Source organism: Athene cunicularia, assembly GCF_003259725.1.
Source record: "Athene cunicularia isolate RWA chromosome 1 unlocalized genomic scaffold, athCun1 chr1_part1, whole genome shotgun sequence".
NCBI lineage: Eukaryota > Metazoa > Chordata > Aves > Strigiformes > Strigidae > Athene > Athene cunicularia.
Window position 1 is genome coordinate 6,595,041 of NW_020799091.1, and position 21,446 is coordinate 6,616,486.

The 21,446-nt window shown below is 38.9% G+C and overlaps 1 protein-coding gene across 24 annotated transcripts in view; it reads left to right on the forward strand.

The window, feature by feature from the left end:
• DLG2 (discs large MAGUK scaffold protein 2) overlaps positions 1–21,446 on the forward strand; it is a 1,035,190-nt gene that overhangs the window by 975,325 nt on the left and 38,419 nt on the right. For all 24 annotated transcript variants that reach the window (XM_026841744.1, XM_026841762.1, XM_026841771.1 and 21 more), the window contains 2 exons: positions 4,015–4,191; positions 15,211–15,286. In XM_026841744.1, the coding sequence (XP_026697545.1) occupies positions 4,015–4,191; positions 15,211–15,286 (253 nt within the window). The remainder of the gene's footprint in view (positions 1–4,014; positions 4,192–15,210; positions 15,287–21,446) is intronic.

Sequence of the window (21,446 nt, forward strand, 5' to 3'; positions counted from 1 at the left end):
AAAAAAAAAAAAAAAAAAAAAAAAAAAAAAAAGCTCTTAGTAACCAAGCCTGTTAGATAAGTGCCATTAGAAAGGTCATTGAGATTATTATTCTTTAAAATTGCAGTAGAAGACACTAAAAAAGAGTTAGGGCTTAGTGCCTTGAAGAACTGCCTGAGCAACCCATGAATAAGCAGCAGACTCAGGGACATGAAAACATATAGTCATGTTAGCAAGATCAGAAAGCTCCCCAGCATCTGCACTATGTGTGCTTGTGTTGTGTGGAGACACCTCTGACTCATCACAGGGAGAGGCACTGTGACATGTTTTCATGGGTTAAATCCTCAGGCTGGTTTGAATAACACTGCTTTGCTGTTTCTTTCCGACATCTCGTTTTGGAAGAGTACTTGTCAGGGGGAGTTATAGCAGTCAGGTCCTGATTATGCAGGTCCTTCTGTAACTGAAAGGAAAAGATGGTGCTCATCTCTCGAAGAGGGGTTATGGTGCTCTGTGGGATGGGTGGGTCTCTTGCTGGACTGGATTCCTTATGTCCTCTACTCAACACCTAATATTCTGCAAGGATGCTACTACAGTTTAGCCTTTCCTCTGATATTTCCCCCTGCCATGGCAGAACCTATCTAAAGTATCTAACATACCTTACTGAGCATATTATCTGGGTAAAGAAACTTGCATAGATCAAGCAGACTTTTCTGAGACCTGAACTTTCCTCTCTCTTGAAAGTTTCAGTGCTTGCAGGATGTAATGTAGTATCCTGTAAAACTGGCCTGTCATTGTCCAGAACCATGAAAGAGGAAAGCAAAAAAATGCATCTTTTTCTGTCTGCCTTGCCTAGTTCCATTACCAAGTGTGAGGTCTGGCTGCATTCATTTTGTATCACTTCAGCAGATATTCAACAGATGCAGTTGTGTCGGTTTTTTATATACATCTGCAAGATTGAGCACAAACAGAGCTGAGTGCTGTTTATCAGGTAGAAAATTAGAAATGACATGTCAGCCTCTTAAATAAGTAAAACGAGCTTGCAGTTGGACATGTAGAGATCCAAATTGTACTTACAGCCTGAGAACTGAAAGGACAGGGTGAGGATGAGTGTGCCTAGGTCTCCCTATTGCCCAAGGTAGTTCTGTTAGCTTCTACATGCCTACAGCAGTGCCTAGACTGAAGATCTCCATTTGTCTTATAGCTGGGCCAACTGCCAACTTGCAAAAGTATGTTTTACAGCACCAGCAATGTGATTGAAGATGTAAGCTTAAATATAGTTATCAATTTAAACCTGGCTCTTAATTTGAAATGTTTAGAAAAGAGCACTGAAGTCAGCTCTCATACCATTTTCATTTACTAATGGAGTAATCAACATCTGTAGAGCATGCAGCCACAAAATCTTTCAGTGAGAAGTGTACTCAAAAATTCTCTTGTCTGAGATCTGTAATCTCATTTTAATTAGCATTGCACATGATTACTCCAATCAAAGTAAGTCAGTGGCAAACATTGCCATCTGCATTCATCATTAACATCAGCTAGCACGATGGCAGTCAGTGATTTTTAAGATAATACGTGGGCTCTGAGGTGCAAATGTCTTGTTCAAGGACAAAGAACACTGCCCTACTTTATTTCTACTACTTAGCTTTTGAAACACACCCTTCATCTTAAAACTTGCCAATTACAGAGCATTTCCAGTTTGGCATGTGTTTTACATCTGGGTTGTGACAGCCTTGCATATTCTCTGCAACAGAAGATACTGCCGTTTGAGTAATTTAATTATGCATGGATTCAGGATTGTATTACATCTGCCCAGTATTTATCACGGTTGCCAGCTGTGTGGTTAGGGTTCTGAGATGTTGATAGGCTTCCATGGCAAGGTGCACAATTGTTCAGTGAATTTTTAAGACGACAGCTGTTCAATACAGTGGTGAAACCCAGACCACTGCATGGTGTTAAGGGCAATACCAGCAGGATGATATGTTGTGTGCCTGTTTGTGTGTGCACTGCCATTTTCCAGAGATCAAGTGTCATTAATTTGTTAGGAAGAGGTGACTGATGATATTTAGCTGCTTCTGGATTGATGTGCTGCTTCATCATATGTCCCCATGGAAAGCCCAATTTGAGAAGGCACCAGATGACTTGCTACTGATAAGAATTCTTTATGAATGTAAACTTTTACTAAGATATAGCCAAGTTTTTAAAGAATTTCCTCTGCTAAGCCATTAAAATTTTTCAAATGTTACTTGAAGTCCAAGAACATTTACCAAGAAAGGCACAAGCATATCCAAAATCATGGATTATGTAAAATTCAACAGGATTATTTATTATCTTCATCCTCAGAGAAGGGAATTATTTAGACTTTTCTGAAGATGTTATTAGATGACTGTAAACTCTGTAAGAGAAGACATATTCCAAATAGCATTTTCCATTCTCCTGAACCAGACCTTTCATGCAGAATGACTGCTTATGAGAGCTTCTATTTATTTTGGTTACATAGTTACAACTTTGATAACTTTTTTTTAAGTTCTTAGTACAAGAGATAGCCTTGAGTGTTTTAAATCTACCCATAAAGCTGTTATAATCATTCTCTGCAATTACACTACAGTGCACAACAATTAATTATATGAAATCCTTCTTACAGAAGTGTTTACCAGTGAAGAGATTGCCACGGCTTTATTTATGACAATAAAATAGTAGCAATTATTATACACCTTTTGGGATTTAACTGATCTAACATTTCTGCAGTCGGGATTATAATCATATTATCTTTCCTATAGGAAAATAAGCATTGGTTCTTGACAGGAATGATCTCTAAACAGTATTTTACATGGGAAAAATATTCCCATGTTACTTTTTCCTGTAAGAAGCAAAGATCAGATTTTTAGCTAGGTAACTCCAATGAGCAACCTGCACTCACACACAGCATTGCTGGGATTCATGTGCAGGATCTTTCCCTGAGAAATGGGAGTATGTCTACCCTGAAGACTGCTGGTGTAGCTGCCAGATACAGGACTGGATGAGGCTGAGGATTGGCATCACTGTAACTTGGTAATACAGAGCTCAAGGCAGGCTGAAGGTCTTTGCCAGGATCTGGGCTGAATACTTAGGCAGTAAGTTCACGCTTAGCTGTGTCCAGTCACAGTTGGATAGCCAGGTAGCTATCAGTTTGTGCTTATGGAGTCCCTAGACATATATACATCCTATATTAATATACGTGTCCTATACATGAGACTTTTTTGTATAGGTATACCCAAGGTAGGCATTGACTTCAGAGTGGTGGAAAGCATCTTCAACACAAAAGGAGACAGCAAGGGCTGCCTCAGCAGGTGCTGCGGCGCAGAGGGACTGGACGTGGACAGTGAAAGCAGTGGTGCTGCCTGCACCCTGCGTGTGTTTGGAGGGGTGTATGTCAGCCTAGCGCTACTCTGGTCAGGGCATCTTTCAGTTTCATTTCAAATTTCAGGAATCCAAGTATGTGCAACCTAACACAGCTCCAAGATGTCAACCAAAGTACTGTCAGTGGGAATAATCAAGATTTGAAAGTTTACTTCTGGTCTGAACTAGGTGCCAAGATAGGTGCACCCATTCACCTGAAGAAATACATTATCCTGAGCATGGTTTTGGTCCCTTGTATTTAGTCCTCCCAATGCATCCCTGTCTGCCAGATGTGGCCCCCTGTCTGAGCACAGGGAATTGTGAGGAGGAAAGGACAAACTCAACAGCCACAAATTGCTGTTGGCAAAGGTGATAAGAGGGGGCTTCTGGCTACTGGGCTTGTTTACTAGATACTCTGGTATGGTGATTGTTCTTTATTAAGTGAAACAGTAAATACCATACTTTACTGTTCAGATTCTCTTTTTTAAAAAAAAAAAAAAAAAGGATTCTGCAAAGATTAACTTCACAGTGTAAAGCAAGACCTTTCCATTTGGAAAGAAGTGAGGGTTAACTGTAACACAAAATATGACAAATTATTCAGAAGTAAATGTTTCCAAGACTGATATAATCACCTGTCTTCATATCTATTTCCTCTCACAGAGCCATGTTTGACTATGACAAGAGCAAAGACAGTGGCCTCCCAAGCCAAGGACTCAGTTTTAAGTACGGAGACATCCTTCATGTCATCAACGCCTCGGACGATGAATGGTGGCAGGCGAGGAGGGTCACTCTGGAGGGAGACAGTGAGGAGATGGGAGTTATACCCAGCAAGAGGAGGTGAGTGCTGCCTCCTCCTTCCTACCTCCTTGGGCATGATGTTAAAATATTCCATTTTATCCCAAAGACAGGACTCATCAATATACTGAAAAAATAGAGAAAGTAGAGGAAAATCCCACAGTTATTATTTCAAGAGTTGGAAGATACAATTTTTGCTGTGAGATTTAAAGAGTTCAGGCTGTTTAACTGTACTAAACAGGATCTGAAAAGGTGACTCAATTATAGTGAATCTGTATCTTCACAAAGAAAGGGGGGAAGGGGGAGGGAGCACTATCTACTAAAGAGTTTTGGCAGAAGAGGGAATAACCAGAACCCAAGCCTGAGAATTAGCTCTGAATTTGAAGTAGAGCTCATGTTTTAATGTCAGGGTGATTAGCCATTGCATCAAACTGCTGAGGGATGTAATGAATGTCTTGACATTTTCAAATCAAGACTGTATGTCTTTCTTTTGAGAGAGTAATAGAATTAAACTTCTCAGCCTGTGATATGTAAAAAATGACACTAAATTATATAATGGTGCTCTTTGGCTTCAAAATCTGTTAATTTAATCTCTGCCTGCCTGGAAACTGATGGATAATCAATATCACAGTAAATTTTTTGATAATGTAAATGAAGGAATTTTCATCCACTCTCCAAGCTAAATCTGAATCTTTGTTTAGCTGTGATGGGTTCATGATGACTGGTGGAGAGAGAACAGACATCTGAACCTTTCTCATTTTTTGTATTGTTTACTCTGTCTAGGTGCTTTTGTAAAATTGGCCACAAGTCTCTGATAGTATCAGAACTACCACACAAATCAGTATTACTTTCTGGCTCTGTTGATAGTTGCTATAGAAAGGTCAAGAACTGAAAGGGTAGGAGGAAGATGAAATCTGTCAAACTGCATTACATTTCCCTTTTCCAGCAATGCTCCCATACTGCATATAAACTTTCTATTCCTAGCTATTTCAGCTTTAGCATTAATATAAAAATGATCGTGCCCATTTTTGATCGTGGGGAAATAGAATGTTTGATGCTCTGTAGAGCACCTGCTGCTGTTTCAAGAGTTGGCCCAGATGCTAACAGAGTTCATGGTACTCCTTGTTCTAAATCACATAAAAGTAAGTTGAAAGGCCATCAAATACCTTGTTGACATGAGCTCTACAAGGACCTTATTTTCTCTAATCATGACCAAGTTTGAGTAACAACCATACCAGGATTTTCAGTGAAAAAGCAATTTTGGAGTTGTATAATAGATAGAAATAAAAACTACATTATAATTTTTAAGATGGGAAAAAATGTGCCCATTAAACAGATTTGGTCTCTAGATGTTGAAAAGGAATACTTGCTTACTATTAATTGCTACAGTAAATACTGTTGTAATGACATAATTGGATCACACGTGGGGAAAGAGAAAAGTCTATTCAGTTATTACTGAGGAAAGTATGTGCACAAAGCTCACTCGCACTGTGGTGCATACTATGAAAAGTTGTCATACATAATAAAACAACTATAGGGGAAAATAGGGCAAAGGAAAGCAACTGATTAAGATGGTGAGTTGTATCTTCTGTAAGGTGGAGAGGATGTAAGTGCCTAAAGCCTATCAGGTTACCTGCACAGTGATGTTTTCAAGGACAAAAGATAGAGGCTCTCTAAGTTGAGATCAGACATACGATACAGCCTAAGAAAGAGATGTGGCTTAGGAAACACTGGAAGAAAAGAGGAAAAAAGAAAAAGAGACAAGATGAAAATCGCTTGATTAGAGTCTAAAAGTAAGTCTTGAATTTGTAAAGATGAAGGTATGGTACCATGCTCTCCCTGTCATCCCGATTCTTCACTAGTGAATCTGAAAGAATTGGAAAAATCTGTCTGCGTTAATATAATGATGTGATACACCTGAGCTGGGGTGGGGGGAAGTTGCTATTATTTCATAAAAGGCTTCAGTTGTACAAGATTTTTTTTTCCAATGCACTGAAAAGTTGAGTATCGTTTCCTTTCTGTGGATTCTAGATGATCCCTCAGAGCCAGTGAGACCAATGTGCTCTTTCCAGCATCTTCTGTGGTCATTTACACCCCCCAAGGGGAGGGTGAGCAATCAGTGCATACAGGGCTGAGCTGCAGAGAATAGCATTCATCGTACTTGCCCGAATGTACTAATTCAGAGTTGAATTTCCTTTGCAAATGTGGGTTATTGACTATGAGAGGCTTGATCTAAAATAGAGTGGTCCTGGGCTTCATTTGACCAAATGCAGGCAACTACGGCATGGAAATCTTTGTTTAAGCAGTTTACTCCAGGATGCTGTGCCTCGTTTATGTGGAACTGTTTCTATAGGCATTGCATTATTTGTAGCGTATGTAATATCTAGCAGTAAGATATGCCTTATCAAACAGGAGGAAAAGACCATCTGTAACTGTTTGTTGGGCTGTGACTCGTACTGCAAGGCCAGCCTCCGATGATGTTGTAGGTTGAAGAGATTTTATGTTTGTGTTGTACTTTTCAATCCCCCATTCGGTTCTATTCCTTTTCTTTAGGGATTGGGGTTTTGGGCGGGTTTGGTTTAGTGATGTTTAGTTTTGGTGTTGTGCTTGGACTCCTTCTTCTGCATAGGTATATATGCAGGAATACTATCCGGGGGGACTGCAACCTTTTTTCCACTTTGTGTCAGGAAGAAGCTATACAGATCCAGGGATTATCAGTGGCAGGGTGAATCTTTGAGCTATCTGCTTTACTACCTTCTCTTCTTTCCAGCAACAGCTAATATACAATGCCTGCATTTTTCATAAGTAAAATCATTATAGAATAGCTCTGAAAGCCAGTGGCCACTTCAGTTTTATTTTGGTACATATATATGTATACAAATATGTATATATACACACAAAGCCATTACAAGTAAATTATCTTACTTCTTTAAGGTGCTGTGTATGGTGCTGTGTATGTTTAGTTTTTACAGGACAGCTTTTCACACAGTGACATTTTAGCATGAGCAGATGAGAGAAATTTTGAATGATAAATCAAGACTCCATACTCTTTTTCTCCTCTATGGTATATGTAATATACCAGAAGAAATAATGATTTCTAATTATAGGGGAGCTGCCACTCATTATTCTCTCCAGGATGCTGGATACATTACCAGACTTCACCTCTTAGTGATTCAATAGAGTTTGAAAGCTATTTGTCATTAGATTTCAGTGCTGCTGCCAATGTGTGGACTTGTTGCCTGGTTGATCATTAAATTGTAAAGCCAGGCTTTAAGAGGCAGTTTCGGAGCACTGCAGCTTCAGGAGGGTTACTGGAAGAGGCAGCACAAAGAAATGAGGGTGGCCCTGTGTTTCTCCACTGATCTGTGCAAGGACCAAATCTCATGAACTGGTGAGCCAGTGACCTCAGGGGGGATTGACAAAAACTAAATGCTTAGTATCCTGCATTGCTGAAATATCGTTGCAACCCTCTCTACATCTGACAACATTCTGTCCATTTGTCAGTATGCATTTTTGTCTGATCACAGCTGTTGTTCTTGACCACGGGACTAAGTAGCCAGTTGGGTAGAACCCAAATAAAATCCTATAAAGATGTTTTGATATCGTATCATACTGATGTTGCGAACAGTAGGGCTTGAGGAAAAGCAGCTACAAACCACTTCAGTTGTGGCTTAACGGTCACCAAATAGTTGCTTTCGTATAATATTAATGAATGAATATTGCAGGCCAAATTTCTCTTGGTTCCACATCCACCAAAAAGATTTAGCCAAGCTACGTCTAAGGTGAAAGCAGAGCACTGTTATTATGCTGGGCAGTGTCTCCAAAGTGAGGGGACATAACTACCAGCCCTGTGTCCCTGTCTCTGGCAGCCTGTGGTGTTACCTGTGCACTATGTTTATGCATGTCAGTTGCTCCCCTATCAACAAAAATTACTATTTTAGACTAGAATGACCAACAGAATCAGATTTACACTAGATTTTTGCTACATTTAATACAGATGTATAGATTTAGATCAGAATTTCTACATAGGCTGGGCTTTTGAGCAAAAGAATCTTTATTTGCCTCATTGTCTTTCCTATTGTCTGGATAAACAAAACAAATTCAGCTTCCCATAAAGTGCAGCAGCAAGCTGAGCAGCCTATGTCTAAGATTCCCTCCTCATGGAAACACATTAGTTGAAGTGAATCAACAAAAAATATGAAACCAATGTGCATAAATTACAGTGTATTAAATTCCTAGACAGATGCTCTAATTCAATAGTAAAGAGACTTTAATTTGCTGTAGCGCTGATTTTACAGTTCCAGCTCTTTTCACTTTTTCTTTGCATGCAGAACAGCTCCTGCACTGGAAATGCCACACAACAGCAACTTCCCACTTCATGAATGTCAAGTTTCAGTATTTTCTATGATGTCTGTATATCTGCTTGACTTGGATCTGTGGATCTGAAAGTATTTCAGTCTGCGATTTCAAATAGATTGTCCTAGAATGGCCAAGCATAAATTCTTCCCATTTGTACTACTGCTCCCACTGTAGCCAGCAAGGATTTGGTCCCAAACCACAAAAATATTTACTCTAATCCTTCTGTTGTCTTTAAGATATGCAGCCACAAAACTGCTCTGGTACTGGACATCATTCTAAGGTATCCATTTTTAGGTAGTTTTAAGTACATCTGACTGCAACATGTTCTGCAGCTTGTATCTCTGTTGTCACCAGCTGATGGTACCAGCCTGATACTCGTATTCTCAAATAGACAACATTCTGCCCACAAATACATGTTATCACACTCTCCTTTCAGAGCAAAATGAGGGGAAAAGTATATAAAAACCAATGTTTAACAAACACTTGAGGACAAAGAACAAGAGGTTTTCCCAGTGCAGAACTCCCCATGGGCAAAAAGCCAACTTAAGTTTGTTATTCTACTCAGCTTGGCAGAAGGGCATGTTTATCCACCCAAGTGAGTTTTATTTTTCCTATAAATTGTCTACATTTCTAAGCATCCCTTAAGACTTTTAGATGATAAAACTTTTGAACATGGCATAATTATGTAATCTTTGTCTAAAATAAGTTACCTCACTGTACTTACTAATCTAATTGGAAAAAAAAAAAATGAGTATGAAATAAAATTGATATGTATGTGTATGTATAACCTTCTTCCTGTTCTCGTGCAATGATGGGACTTTCATGCTGAAGGAAAACAGCCCTTAGCTTTTAATCTGAATAAAGTTGTTCTACAGTTTTATGAGAATTCACTTCCTAATGGCATTAGGTCTACTCTTTTCATAAAATATTGACCAGATGCTCAGCTGCTTTCTATAAGCAAGTCACTGAAGGTGGAGAGATGAACAAGAGCACGTTCTCTCCTACTGAAAAATATATGTTCTGTTGCAAAACTAGCACTTAAGGAATGCTCAAAAATAATTTTGAGAATGAGAATCTATTGGTAAGCTCACATAAACAAGACTCAGCAGTGCAAAGGGTGGAAGCAATAAAAAATATGGACTGAGCCCACATATTTGGACTATAAATAGTAATACATATCTTTCACTTGATGAGCAAGCAGAACAAATATAATGCAGGTGACCTGGAAATGGAAAACAAAACAAGAAGAAACCCGTTAACAAAGATGTAAAATATCAAGGTCTTTCAAGTATCCATTTTACATTGCATTCTTCTCTTTGATAACTCTCCTAACTACAATTATCATGCTGGGTTTGGAAATAACTTTCATTCTGCAGAAGACCTCAGTGCCAAATCTGTGCAAATCTGGCTACTGTAACCATTTTGATTCTTGACACCAGTTTGCAATTTGCATCTGTATCCTAAATCAGTGGTGAACACTGTTATTGAAGATTAAAGCATGTCTCACTTGATATTTTACATCTCTGCTGTGAAGACTGATTAGTGCTGTTAGAAAGGCACTGAAAAAATTCCCAGTGGTCCATTAACCCCCAACAATGGAGGATCACAGTCCATGTCTGGCTGAGTTACGCTTGATTTCTTTTTGTTTGCAGTGTACATGAAGAACTGAAAGTCTCATTTTGAAAAATCCCTGAGGCCCATTTTTAACAGCTACATGTGCCCAGAAACACAAAAGTAGATAAACATTGCAGTGCAGTGAGTGTTGCACCCCAGTAATAAGTTCCTTGGAAGAGGAGTAGGAAGACAACATCCCAAAGAACTGAAGTCTTGAACTTGATAGTGAGGCAACACTGAAGGCTAAGGTATATTTTCACTGTACCTCTCCACTTCTTTAGCTTTACATGGGAAGAACAGGGTACACTCCAGCTGTCCCAGATCTCAGATGGTCTTACCCCATTTCCCTGCACACAGCAGTGTTTCTGCCGGGAGCTACACTTGGGTGGAAAGCTGGAGGTGAAATCCCCATCAGTTGTGCTAGGTGATGCTGTCTCCATGCAGGGCTGAGTTTTTCAGCTCCAAAGTCACATTTGAATGGTGGATGTAGGTGAGTCATTGAGTTTCAGTGACCCCCCAGGCACTGCAGAAAATGGAACTTCAGCCATGAAGTAGTTTTGGAAATCATATTGTGCTTTCCTCCATGCCTTAGGCATAGCTCTACCAAGAAGATATATAATTGGAAAGGGGCATGGGAGCAATGTTTGCATCAGGCAAGTCAGGGTTGCAGATTTGGGCCTCTGCAAATTTGGCACATGGGAATCCTCCCCCTTCAATTCATTTTTTGCACAACACCCCATAATCCTGCTTTGTGCAGCAGTGGTGAATGAGAAATGAGTAGATTTTGAAGTGAAACATTTCTTCCTTTAAAAACAATTTCCTCAGCTGATTGATCAAAGTGTTGTCTAAGGGATGGTGGGTTTTCTGCCAGCTAAAGCAATACAAAGAATTTACACTTGTCTGGCTATTTAGGCATTCACAACGTCAGCAGCTGCAAAAGGCTTTTTGTGGGTAAACTCCCTTTGCCTTGGGGAAAAAAAGGGGTCAAGTTTATTTTTTCTTTAAATGTAGCAGTTACAAAACTGAAGATTCAAAGAAGTACTAAAAGTGCTTGAATTAGTGTTCCTTTTAAAAAATAATTGATGTGTTTTCTAAGAGCTGGATCAATGATGCTCAAAAAACTGATATTCCATACCTTTTATCTCACTCATTTTAGTTACCTTTTTAATTCTGTCTGTGGCAAAAGTGTCCTGGTAGGTCAGATGAGGAATTATCGGAACATCTTAGCTCATGTCAGTGCTTGCACACTGACTACCTCAAGAAAGACTTAAATCTTCAGAGAACCAAGCTAAATGCTAATGGAGTTCTCCAGAACATGTCAAAACCAAAGCTCTTCAGACATTCAGATTTTGGGTTGATTTCTTCAGGAAAAAAGAGAGAGATATTCCTGGTAACAGAGCAACTCACTGCCACATTCCAAGTCCCAAACCCAAGACATGAAGGCAGTAGAGCACCTGAGCTGAAGTGCTTTAAGAGTATATTATAAACTGGGCAAAACCATTTATATTTTCCCCTAGCCTTTCTCTGATAGCTAACCCATTTCATTGACACTTTGAGCAGCAACAGTAATGTAATCACCCTGAGACACATGGAATTTCAGCTTGGAAGTGTACAGTTCAGCTAAATTATAAGTAACTGAGAACAGGTTTATTGCGGAAGGTGTCAGGAAAATTGTAACGGGAGGCAACACTCGCTGCTATCATTAATACAGTACCAGGTTATGAAATGTTTGTAATATTCAGCAGGCATGCTGAGCATGTATGAATGTTGTTGGTATGTTTGCCTGGAGGATTAATGGCACTTAATGACATTATTTATGTACTTCTCAAAGCAATGCAGAATGTTTCTGCAGCTCCTCGTGTCTCTGCTGTGCCTGTAGAAAGCAGCAATGCCTCCATGGCTGCTAATGCAATTGTGACGAATTTCATAAATAAAATCTACTCTTCAAGGTTCATTTCCAAATTTCTTTATGCAGTGAATAAGAAATGAAGTTAAAAGCAGATGTTTTAGGAAGTAAGACAGGACTGGAATTCGTTTAAATGTTAACACAGATTAATAAGTAGAGTTTGAACTAATTATTTTCTCAGAAGGCATCCATCCTATTTAGGCAATTACACAGCCCCAAGTCTTCATTTCTTACCAGTACTACCAAGAGACTTCATCTGCCAGTTTTAAGTTTGAGACTGTTCGTGTGTTTTTAATAACGTAGATTTAATTTGAAAGCTGCATTTGAGCTGTTTCCATGTGAATATTCCACACTTACAGAGAAATGCATTTATTCTAAATTTAAACTGTAACTATAGTAACCAAAATTCACTGTGCTTCAGTAGGAAATATATAAGCCCACTCAGACAGAAGGAAACATGTGTTAATTATCATTCTATCAAAAGACTAGAGTTTGTATTTTAAAAAAAATAACTTTTATAACTCAAGGAATAAAAAGACTTAGAAACCAAGAGATTTGCAGGAAGGTATTCTAACGGTATTTGTGGGAAACTGTGAAAGTTTAAAAAAGGGTCTTATGTGGACTGGTTTGGAGGATATAAGAAAACTCACTTTTTTTCTCAGCTATTTATTGTCTAATAAAAATACATTATCAAGTTCTTATAAGATAGCCTTGCAGGATTCAACTTAGATTTCCTAGAGCAATTCCTAATCTTAGACAAATAGAATTACTGTTTCAATTATAGGTAGATGATCAGATTTTTGTGCTTGGGTCAGTAGATTCTGTAGATGATTTTGCAGAGGCAGAAAATGTCAATTTACAGTTAATGGCCGTATTAGTCAAGGCGAATAAGGACACAAATAACTTCTTCCTTTATTTAGATTTCTCTCTCTGCACCTGGTTTTCTTGGCAGTTGATTTTGTTTAGGGAAGAGCACACTCCTTAGAGTTTTTTTTAAATTCCTGGCATTATTATTTAAGTATACTGTGTTAAAAATTTAAATATACAACATATAGTAATATCAGCTCATTGCCAGTGATTTTGATATGTGTTTCTCTCCCAAAGACAATTTTTTAGATCTGTGTATTTTCTCACTCTAAAAGCATTGCATATACAATATAAGAACTCCTCTCTCAAGCTGTGTTTATTGAAGCTAGAGATATCAGGATCAAACAACTTCTGAGGCTTTTTATTGGAGCATTTCAATTTTCTTTGTATGCATGAATACGAGAACTGTACAGATTAAGCCAAATGTTGGGTCATACCGCACTGCAGTTTGGGCTCTCAGGTCTCAGGAGGTGGGCTCACAGGGCTGCGTGCTCTCATTTTTCAGACCAGGATTGAGCTTTCAAAGCAAATGGCCTTTTTGCCCTCCCTTTCTGCACTATGGTTCATGTTGTGGGGCAGTCTTGATAAACACATACTAGATTTGTTTGTATTAAACTCGTCTTGAAGATGAGCTCACCCAATGCATCCACCTGCTAAGGGGTAGTCAGTTCATGGGGCCAGACCAGAACTGGCCCAAAGAAAACCCCTGAAATGTAGTTTGTGTCCTCTCCTATTTGGCCACACGATTTGGTAGTGTGAACCTGCCCATCTTTGTTTTCAGAACTCTCCCACTCTCAGTGAAGTCTTCACTGAGATGGGTCAGAAAAACAAATTCTTTGCATTCTGTCTGCTTACAGACGTTTGTGGAGGGCATGGTTTGAACAAGACCGTGCACCTAATTCACAGCATTTTAGAGTGGCTGAAAATAGCTCTTCTGCCCATGAGCATTTGTATATCTTCTCAGAAATGCTCTTTTTGGCAAAACTGTGTAGTTTTAACTAATCAAAGCATCAAGAAAGGTCCTCTGCATTTGAATATTGTAACAAATAGCATACCTCCATCTTTCAGAAGATAAATTTGAAATTAATTTTTAAATAAGTTTTTTGAAAGGAGAAAAAATTTCCAGTGATAGCATTCAGTCGAGCTGACAGCAAGACGCTTAAAAATCTGTGGTATTGTAAAGCCAATATTGCAGAACCCAAGATTTAAACGGTGGCCATGTGCAAAGGGCTCTGCAAAGCTACAGGCAGACTGCCTGCACGCACGTGGTGAATGTGGGTTTGTGGGTTTCAGGCAATTTGGGAAAACAAAATACCTAGCACAGCTGTTAAGGATTAGCCAATAACACATTGGCCCCTGGAAAGCTTCTAGGTACCTCCCCCAAACTCAGGTTAGTAAGAAATTCTCTGTTTTTCTTTGAGATTCAAGGCAAAGGCTGCTCTGAAGCATAAAGGAAAGGAGCTTCCCCCCTTCTAGTCTGCTCCAGCCAGACAAGCTGCTGGATCATCTCAGTCTGATTAATTCCTTAAAACCATTACAAGCTATTCACTTTTATTACTTGGTTAGTTTTCTGTTGCAAAGAAGGCAGCAATGAGGGGCACTGCTGGGAGCAATGGGAAATGAGGCAGTGGGAGGGAAAAGGAGCAAGACTCCTCTTTCAAACAACTGCAGTGTCTTACATCTTCTCAACCCATCAGGTGAAACTTCATCCTTTTTACTTTGCATTTACCATGAGCTTAGACACTGTTCACCACCACATGTTGTTTTGTAAGCTAGTTTTAAGTTAATTTTTAAGGTATTTTTAAGCAGTTCATTAGTCTGACACCATGGGTTTTCAGATTTAGAAATTCTGGGATTCACTTTACCTTACGTGCATGATCTGAAATTTACTCCATCGTAAAGTGCACATCTGAAAGCACTGAGGTGAATAGCTTATTCTCTCTCTGTTTTTGTTCCGTACTTCCCACCACAGAAGAACTCTAAATGTTGCCTGATTTTTGGACAGCTTCAATTATAGATGGTAAATCTGTACTTAATATGTTTTTACCACACTCCCATGTGTGTTGGAAGGCAGAGGTGGTCTGCTGGTGTCGGACAGCCAAGGCTTCTTGAATCCAGTCCTGTGTTTGCCAGAAAACTACTGCTTGGCTGAGGAAGTGACCTGACATCTCTCTCTTTCCAACGTGCACAATCTGCTCTAAATACTCACTTTATGCGTAGTAAGTCACCAATGGCCTTGGGAGATCAGATACCAAACGTATCATACGAAATGCCGCTATAATCAACATGTGTTTCTTTATTTGTCTTTTCCCCAGAGTTGAAAGAAAGGAGCGTGCACGTTTGAAGACGGTGAAATTCAACGCGAAACCTGGTGTAATTGATGCAAAAGGGGTACGTAAATAGTGAAATTGCACTTTGTAATTGGTTTATATATTTCAGAGTAGAGCAAATTTTAGCAATACAAGGAATATTTATATTGTTGCAACCAAGACTTGGACTACAGTTAAATATAAATATGAATATAGTATGATAAAATCTTTGATATAATTAAATACTCCGTTTATAATAATACTGACTGACAGTGCCTCTTAATTGGAAGACACTAAGAAAAGAGCATTGTGATAGCTCTAATTTTAGTTAAATGATGGATAGAGAAGAAAAGATTTTTAAAACCAATGCAGGTAGATAATTGTTTAATGAAATAGAGCAAGAAGTGTAAATTCCCTGGCATCAAAAGGTGTTAAATCTCAAACAGAAGGTTGAAAGTTAGAGTTGTGGATGCAAAATTCAGATTTCAGATGTTCTGCTTTGACAGTTGTGACAGACATTGAGCACAGGTGTGTTTCACAGCAGGTGCAACGGGCCAGCCAACACAAAACATGCAAGTTCCCTTCCACCAGCACTCTCGGGACAGAGCAGCCTTCCTGCTGTTACCACTCCGCAGCATCACTTTATTGTGCCCAACAGCCAACAGTTCTCACTAGCCTGATGTCTAATATCCCATACATTGACATCTGGCTGACAAGAGTTACAGCATGAGAAATGCCCACAGGTATATTTTTCTGCTGAAGTGTAGCTTGCATTTGTAGCAGTAGTGCATACTTGACATTACATTTTCAGGGATTTATTTTTGAAAACAGTCCAGTTGGCATACATGGGATTTACAACTGAGGGCTTCTGAGAGCAAATCAAGAGACGGGGCTTCAGAAACCATCACCAAAAAGTTCTGTCTGCCTGCAGAAAACACAAGGCAGGGCCCAAAGTGGGTGATGCGTGAACACAGTCAACGTAGGTGTAGCAAGGGACAAAACCAAGTGGTTCAGCAGGTCCCTTCCAGACCTGATGTTCTGCTGTTGCTGTGATCCTCTGCCTAGTTTGAAATTCTTAATCTCTTCTTGCTTCAGTTTCCCTGTATAATGGGAATAATAATACTTCCTTCATCCCAGTTTATTCTCTCCTTTCACTCAGACAGATTAGCAGGGTTAGAAGTTCCTCTCGTTAAGAACATGTAGCTCCAAGCACAGTGGGTCCCAAGCCTCTACATGCCAGCAAAAAATATTTCAGTCTTGCAAATACTTCCTTGTTACTGCTGTACAGAACACTTCCCAAGTTCAATGAAAATGCAGAATAATTGCACTGACTGAAACCAGTTTTCCAGATTTATAAGGTACATGGAAACAGAGTTCAGCCTCTGCATATTATTTGCACACGCAGGTAACTTGTTATAAAATACATAACAAAATACATTGTGAAAGGATTTATTCATCTCGTTGCATTTCTTCAGGAGTCAGAACTCCATTTTTTAGTTTGAAACGACCACTCTCTGCAACCCTGTAAATGAATGTTGCCATTTATTTTGAGCGATACTAAGTTTTATATTGCCAATGAAATCACTTGTTAAGTGTCTATTTCCTGTATATAATCAAAGCCCCAGGGAATAATTCATTCATATAACTAATGGTCCTTATTCAAGTGAGTCTGTCAAGAATTTAATTACCTCTTGATTCCCCAAATTGTTTTTCCATTTTTGTCATCAGTGTAACATTAATCTTCCAGCCACTCACATCACTGTTTGTTTCAGTGTTTAGGAAATTGCATAATTACACACCAAGACCATTGTACCCTTTTGAGAGCACACTTTCTGTTGTTAGTATTTGCTAAAATTTGCTTTTGTTGAAAAAAAAAAAAAAAATAACCCAAACCACAGTTTCAAGGCTTTTTGGGAAAAGATAATGTAAGATTGTGTTTGAAAGAGCATAAAGGGAAAAAGGGTTCACTGTTAAGTATCCACATGTAAAATGAGGTGTTGGAGTACACGTATAGGTATGTGCATTTTAGGGATCGGTATTTCCATTTAGCCTTTCAGTGTTCAGAAAGAAGTGGCTGTCTAACAGTGCATGCTTTATTTTTTTTATCTGGAAAAAATTCAGTCCAGATAAACAGGGCTGCAGTAGGCCCAGGGTAACTCTTCTGTTTCAAATTCCAGCTAAAATTCAGATAGGAATGGTCTTGTGTGCCTGTTGCACCTTTGTGCTTATACATTCATGACCATGTGGGCAAGTGGTACTGTCTTAATTTACTCTAAAGATGAAACTGGGAGAATAGCTCTTCATGGGGTATTTCTAAATTTGGCCAGATATGCATGGAAGCATTTTTTAAACAAAATTTAACTGAATACAGAGAATCCTTGGGGGGGGTTGCGCAGGTAAAAGGGTTATCCTGTTGCTATTTTACCTGAACCATCTTGGCCCCAACTCCTTTCTTCCTCTATAGAAGCAATGTTTAAGACAAAGCAACAGTTTCATGAGATAGCGCTTAAAATTTCTTTGAGCTATGATTTTAAAATATGAACTGCCTTGTTATTCTATAGGTTTTTAAAGTCTTATGTATTTTCATTTGTTTATACCTAATTTTTAATCCCAAATCTGGAGATAAGATACAAAGAAAGTATTACAGATGGTGAGACATTTGTAGCTGATCAGCTCTCGTTTCTCAATTAAAAAGTGTTTAAGGCTTGGTAATTCAGTTGGCAAACCCGTTAGCAGGGATGGATAAAGGATAATCTTTTCAAAGGCCCAAAAGTTCCTCTATTTCAAGCCAAACTTGGGTCTGTTTACCTCATCTAAAAAAATAAGTTCAGCATTTTTTTTTTAAATGTGATTTAGAATATTTATATCACTTTTAAGTTCATTGGACTCCTCTAATTCATGCCTCATGAAATTAAAGTCTACAAAATCAGGATGGATACAAAACCAGAGAATGTGAATCACAATTAAGGAGCTCCAGTGAAATCTTCTGGTCTCAAGTTTAAATCAGGCAATGGATAGTACCTTTCCGTACAATGCGTAATTAAATTCTGATGCTCATTATTACAGGATATTGTATATATTAAAAAAAAAAAAAAAAAAAAAAAAAAAAAAAAAAAAAAAAAAAAAGTTAAAAAGAAATTAGATAAGTTAGCAAGCAATGGATCCAATTACAACTTTTACTTTTTTTGTGTTAAAAAGGAATTCTAACATGAAATTAGTATCTCAGTACATACTAATTGTTGATTTAAAGAAGCAGAGAGGTTTTAAAAGGCAAAGGATCACATTTCTTCTACTTTTTCTTTTTAACATCTGTTATTGGACAACTTCAGAAAAAGCTGCTGGGCTAACTGGATCTCTGGTTTAACCCAATAGGGCTACTTTTCTTTCATGTTCTGTTTATTTTGAGCAGAAGAAATGTACTTGTTTGGGTTCAGAGACATCATCTGAATCCTAGGTCCTATTAACATTTTTTAAGATACCAAACCAGTTAGAGATGCCAACACCTGTGTAATAAGAAGAATCCAAATACTGGTAGAAACAGCTTCATTTCACCAAGCAAAGATTGTGCTTCAGTTGAATTGACCAAGTTGTCTCTAGCATCATTCTTAGAATTGTAGTAATGATCTTCACCAGCTTTTCTAATCTAAAGATCTACTGAAGGTAGCTGGAGTATCAAAGCAACCCCCCCTTCTGGTTCCCTATGGCTGCTCTATGCCACTGCAGCAAAGGACAGGGTTTCCAGGGCACCAGCTACCCTAAAGTTTCTAACACAAAACAGGTAAATGAAGATAACACAGTTACCATTTACTAAGCATTTGCTGTCTAGTCTATGGGGTCCTCTGGTCTATGGATAATCAGTGGAAAATAGAACAGCCCAAAATTTATGTCTGATATTTATGCTGGAGGAAGCTGCAGGAGTTATGTGAGCACAAACTTTAAAAGCACGTTTTATGCTATGTTGAACTCAAGATCATATCCCAAGTATCTTCTGATGGTCACCTTTGCACCAAAACAAACAGAATATGTTGGTAACTGTGAGCAGGGTTATATATCTGCCAAAGTGGCATACTGAACTCTTGGTAATTCTCCCTATCATGGGCTTCAGGCTGAACAAAAACAGCCTTTCCTTTTCTAATCCTAAAACCCACAGTGGTTGAGGGCTTTTCAGATTTTTTACTGAATCAAAAAGAGTGTCAAACAATGATGGAAATATTACAGAAAGAAAAAAGTTGAGCCGGTAATCTGCTTTTTTCTCAACTGTTGTAATTACAACCAGTCTTTCAGGAGACAAAAATAGCATCTCTTTTGCTTTTCTCCCTGTCAGATCTTATACTCTTTCCTGACTGTCTTCAGAAAGGATTTTTACAGTGGAAACTGTAGCTCTTGGAAAGACCTTTATCAACATCTCACCTTTTTTCTAATATTCATGGATTTTGCCTGTTCCCAGAGTAGCTCTATCATGAAGCATAATACTTAGGTAAAACTTAAGTTATACAATGAACTGGGTGTTTTTTTATATCACACACCTTTTAATTGCACACCTTATTTGGCTAGTGACTCCAGAACATTGTCTTTTGGACAAACATCCAATTTCACTTCCCAGTGATATATATGTCGTGCCTCTCACAACCTCTCAATTTTTAATGCTTGTGTCAGGGTGCATGGGAGGTGTTCAGTCCGTGATTACTCAGAAGCGTTGCCAGATGGGTGCCTGCCCTAGTGAAGCTGCTCAGCAGGGTGCCAAAAGGGGACAAGGTGCCTGCCAAGAAAAGGGACTGCCCTGTCCTTCCAAAATCTCTCCCAGCAGCTCTGCTGCTCACCAGCAGTGCAGGTCCTGGGCTGTGACCCACACCATATTGCTCCATCACTGTCCATTAGGTTTTTTGCTATTCAGTTAGCTTGTCATCCGCAGTTCTTTCCATATTCCAGTCAGCTCACCTACGTTGCACTCAGCCTGCCCCTTCAAAAGCCTCTGAATGCATTTATTATGGCAGTCAGAAGCTTGAGAGCATTTAATAACATTTCTTATGAGCAGATTCTGTTTACAGGTCGCACAGCCCTGCCTGCAGTGTAAGGTCATCCTCCTGCTTTATTGTCATTTTACCAACACTGCACTGAGGCATAAAAGGAAAAAGACAGATATCAAATTCTGTATTGTGGCGTAAATAAAACCCTCTGCATACTCAATGCACCTCTCCTCCAAATGTCAAAATCCAGTGACTGTCAGGACTTGATACACAGGACATGTTTTGACAGGTTATTAAGTATTTGGGAAACAAAAAAAAGAAACCAACCCACCTATTTCCAAACAATTTGTGCTCTAGAAAATCATGCTATTTTCAGGTCTAGTCAGCAAATCAGAGAAAATCTGGTCAGTAAGGAACCTGAGGTGGTCTCCGAGTCCAACCCCTGCCCTGAGGGTGTCTTCTGTACCTTCCTCCTGTATCACAGGTTTGTCTAATCTCTGCTTAAAGATCTGCCACAGCAGATATTTCATATTCTTCCAAAACAGGCCACTCCAGTGCTTCCCTCTCCTCATCATTAGAAATGGCTAAACTGCAGCAGTTTCAGCCTGTTGTTATTTCTTCTTCTATCAGTGTATATGGAGACTGGATTATTTGTCTGGTCTCAGGCATAGCGTCTGTGCTACTGGTTCACCAGGGCAGATCTGGGTGTATCAATGCAGAGAATCCCTCCTTCTCAGAAATTAGAAAGTATAAATATTCATTAGACTATCCATCCTCTCTCTCTGCCTATTGAAGATTGTTTCTAACATCAGTGTTTTACTAGGCTTAACATTTCTAAATATAAAGTTTCACCACTTTTAGGGAGAAACTGTTCTGTAGTCCATAATTATGTAGTCCATGATCAGAAAGTTTTCCACATATTTGTTGTATTTTGACCAACTTTTCTTTGCACTTCCCTTCTGAAGATATTTAACACAATGAATGGATTTCCTAAAGTGATGGTACTGGGACAATAATAGTGTTTTGGATTCAGCATTCTCATACCAAATCCCATACTGAATCCAACACACAGCACTATTCTAGCTACTAAGAAGAAAAATTAACTCTGTCCCAGCCAAAACCAGGACAAAGTAGAAGAAAATCCACAACCCGAGCACGTTCAAAAACCTGCATTTTTTTTTTGTGGAGCTAGCTGCTGATTTGGAGAGCCTGGTAACACACGCTCTGCAGTGGGTTACGTTGCACTGACAGAAAGAGTAGATTCTCTGACATGCC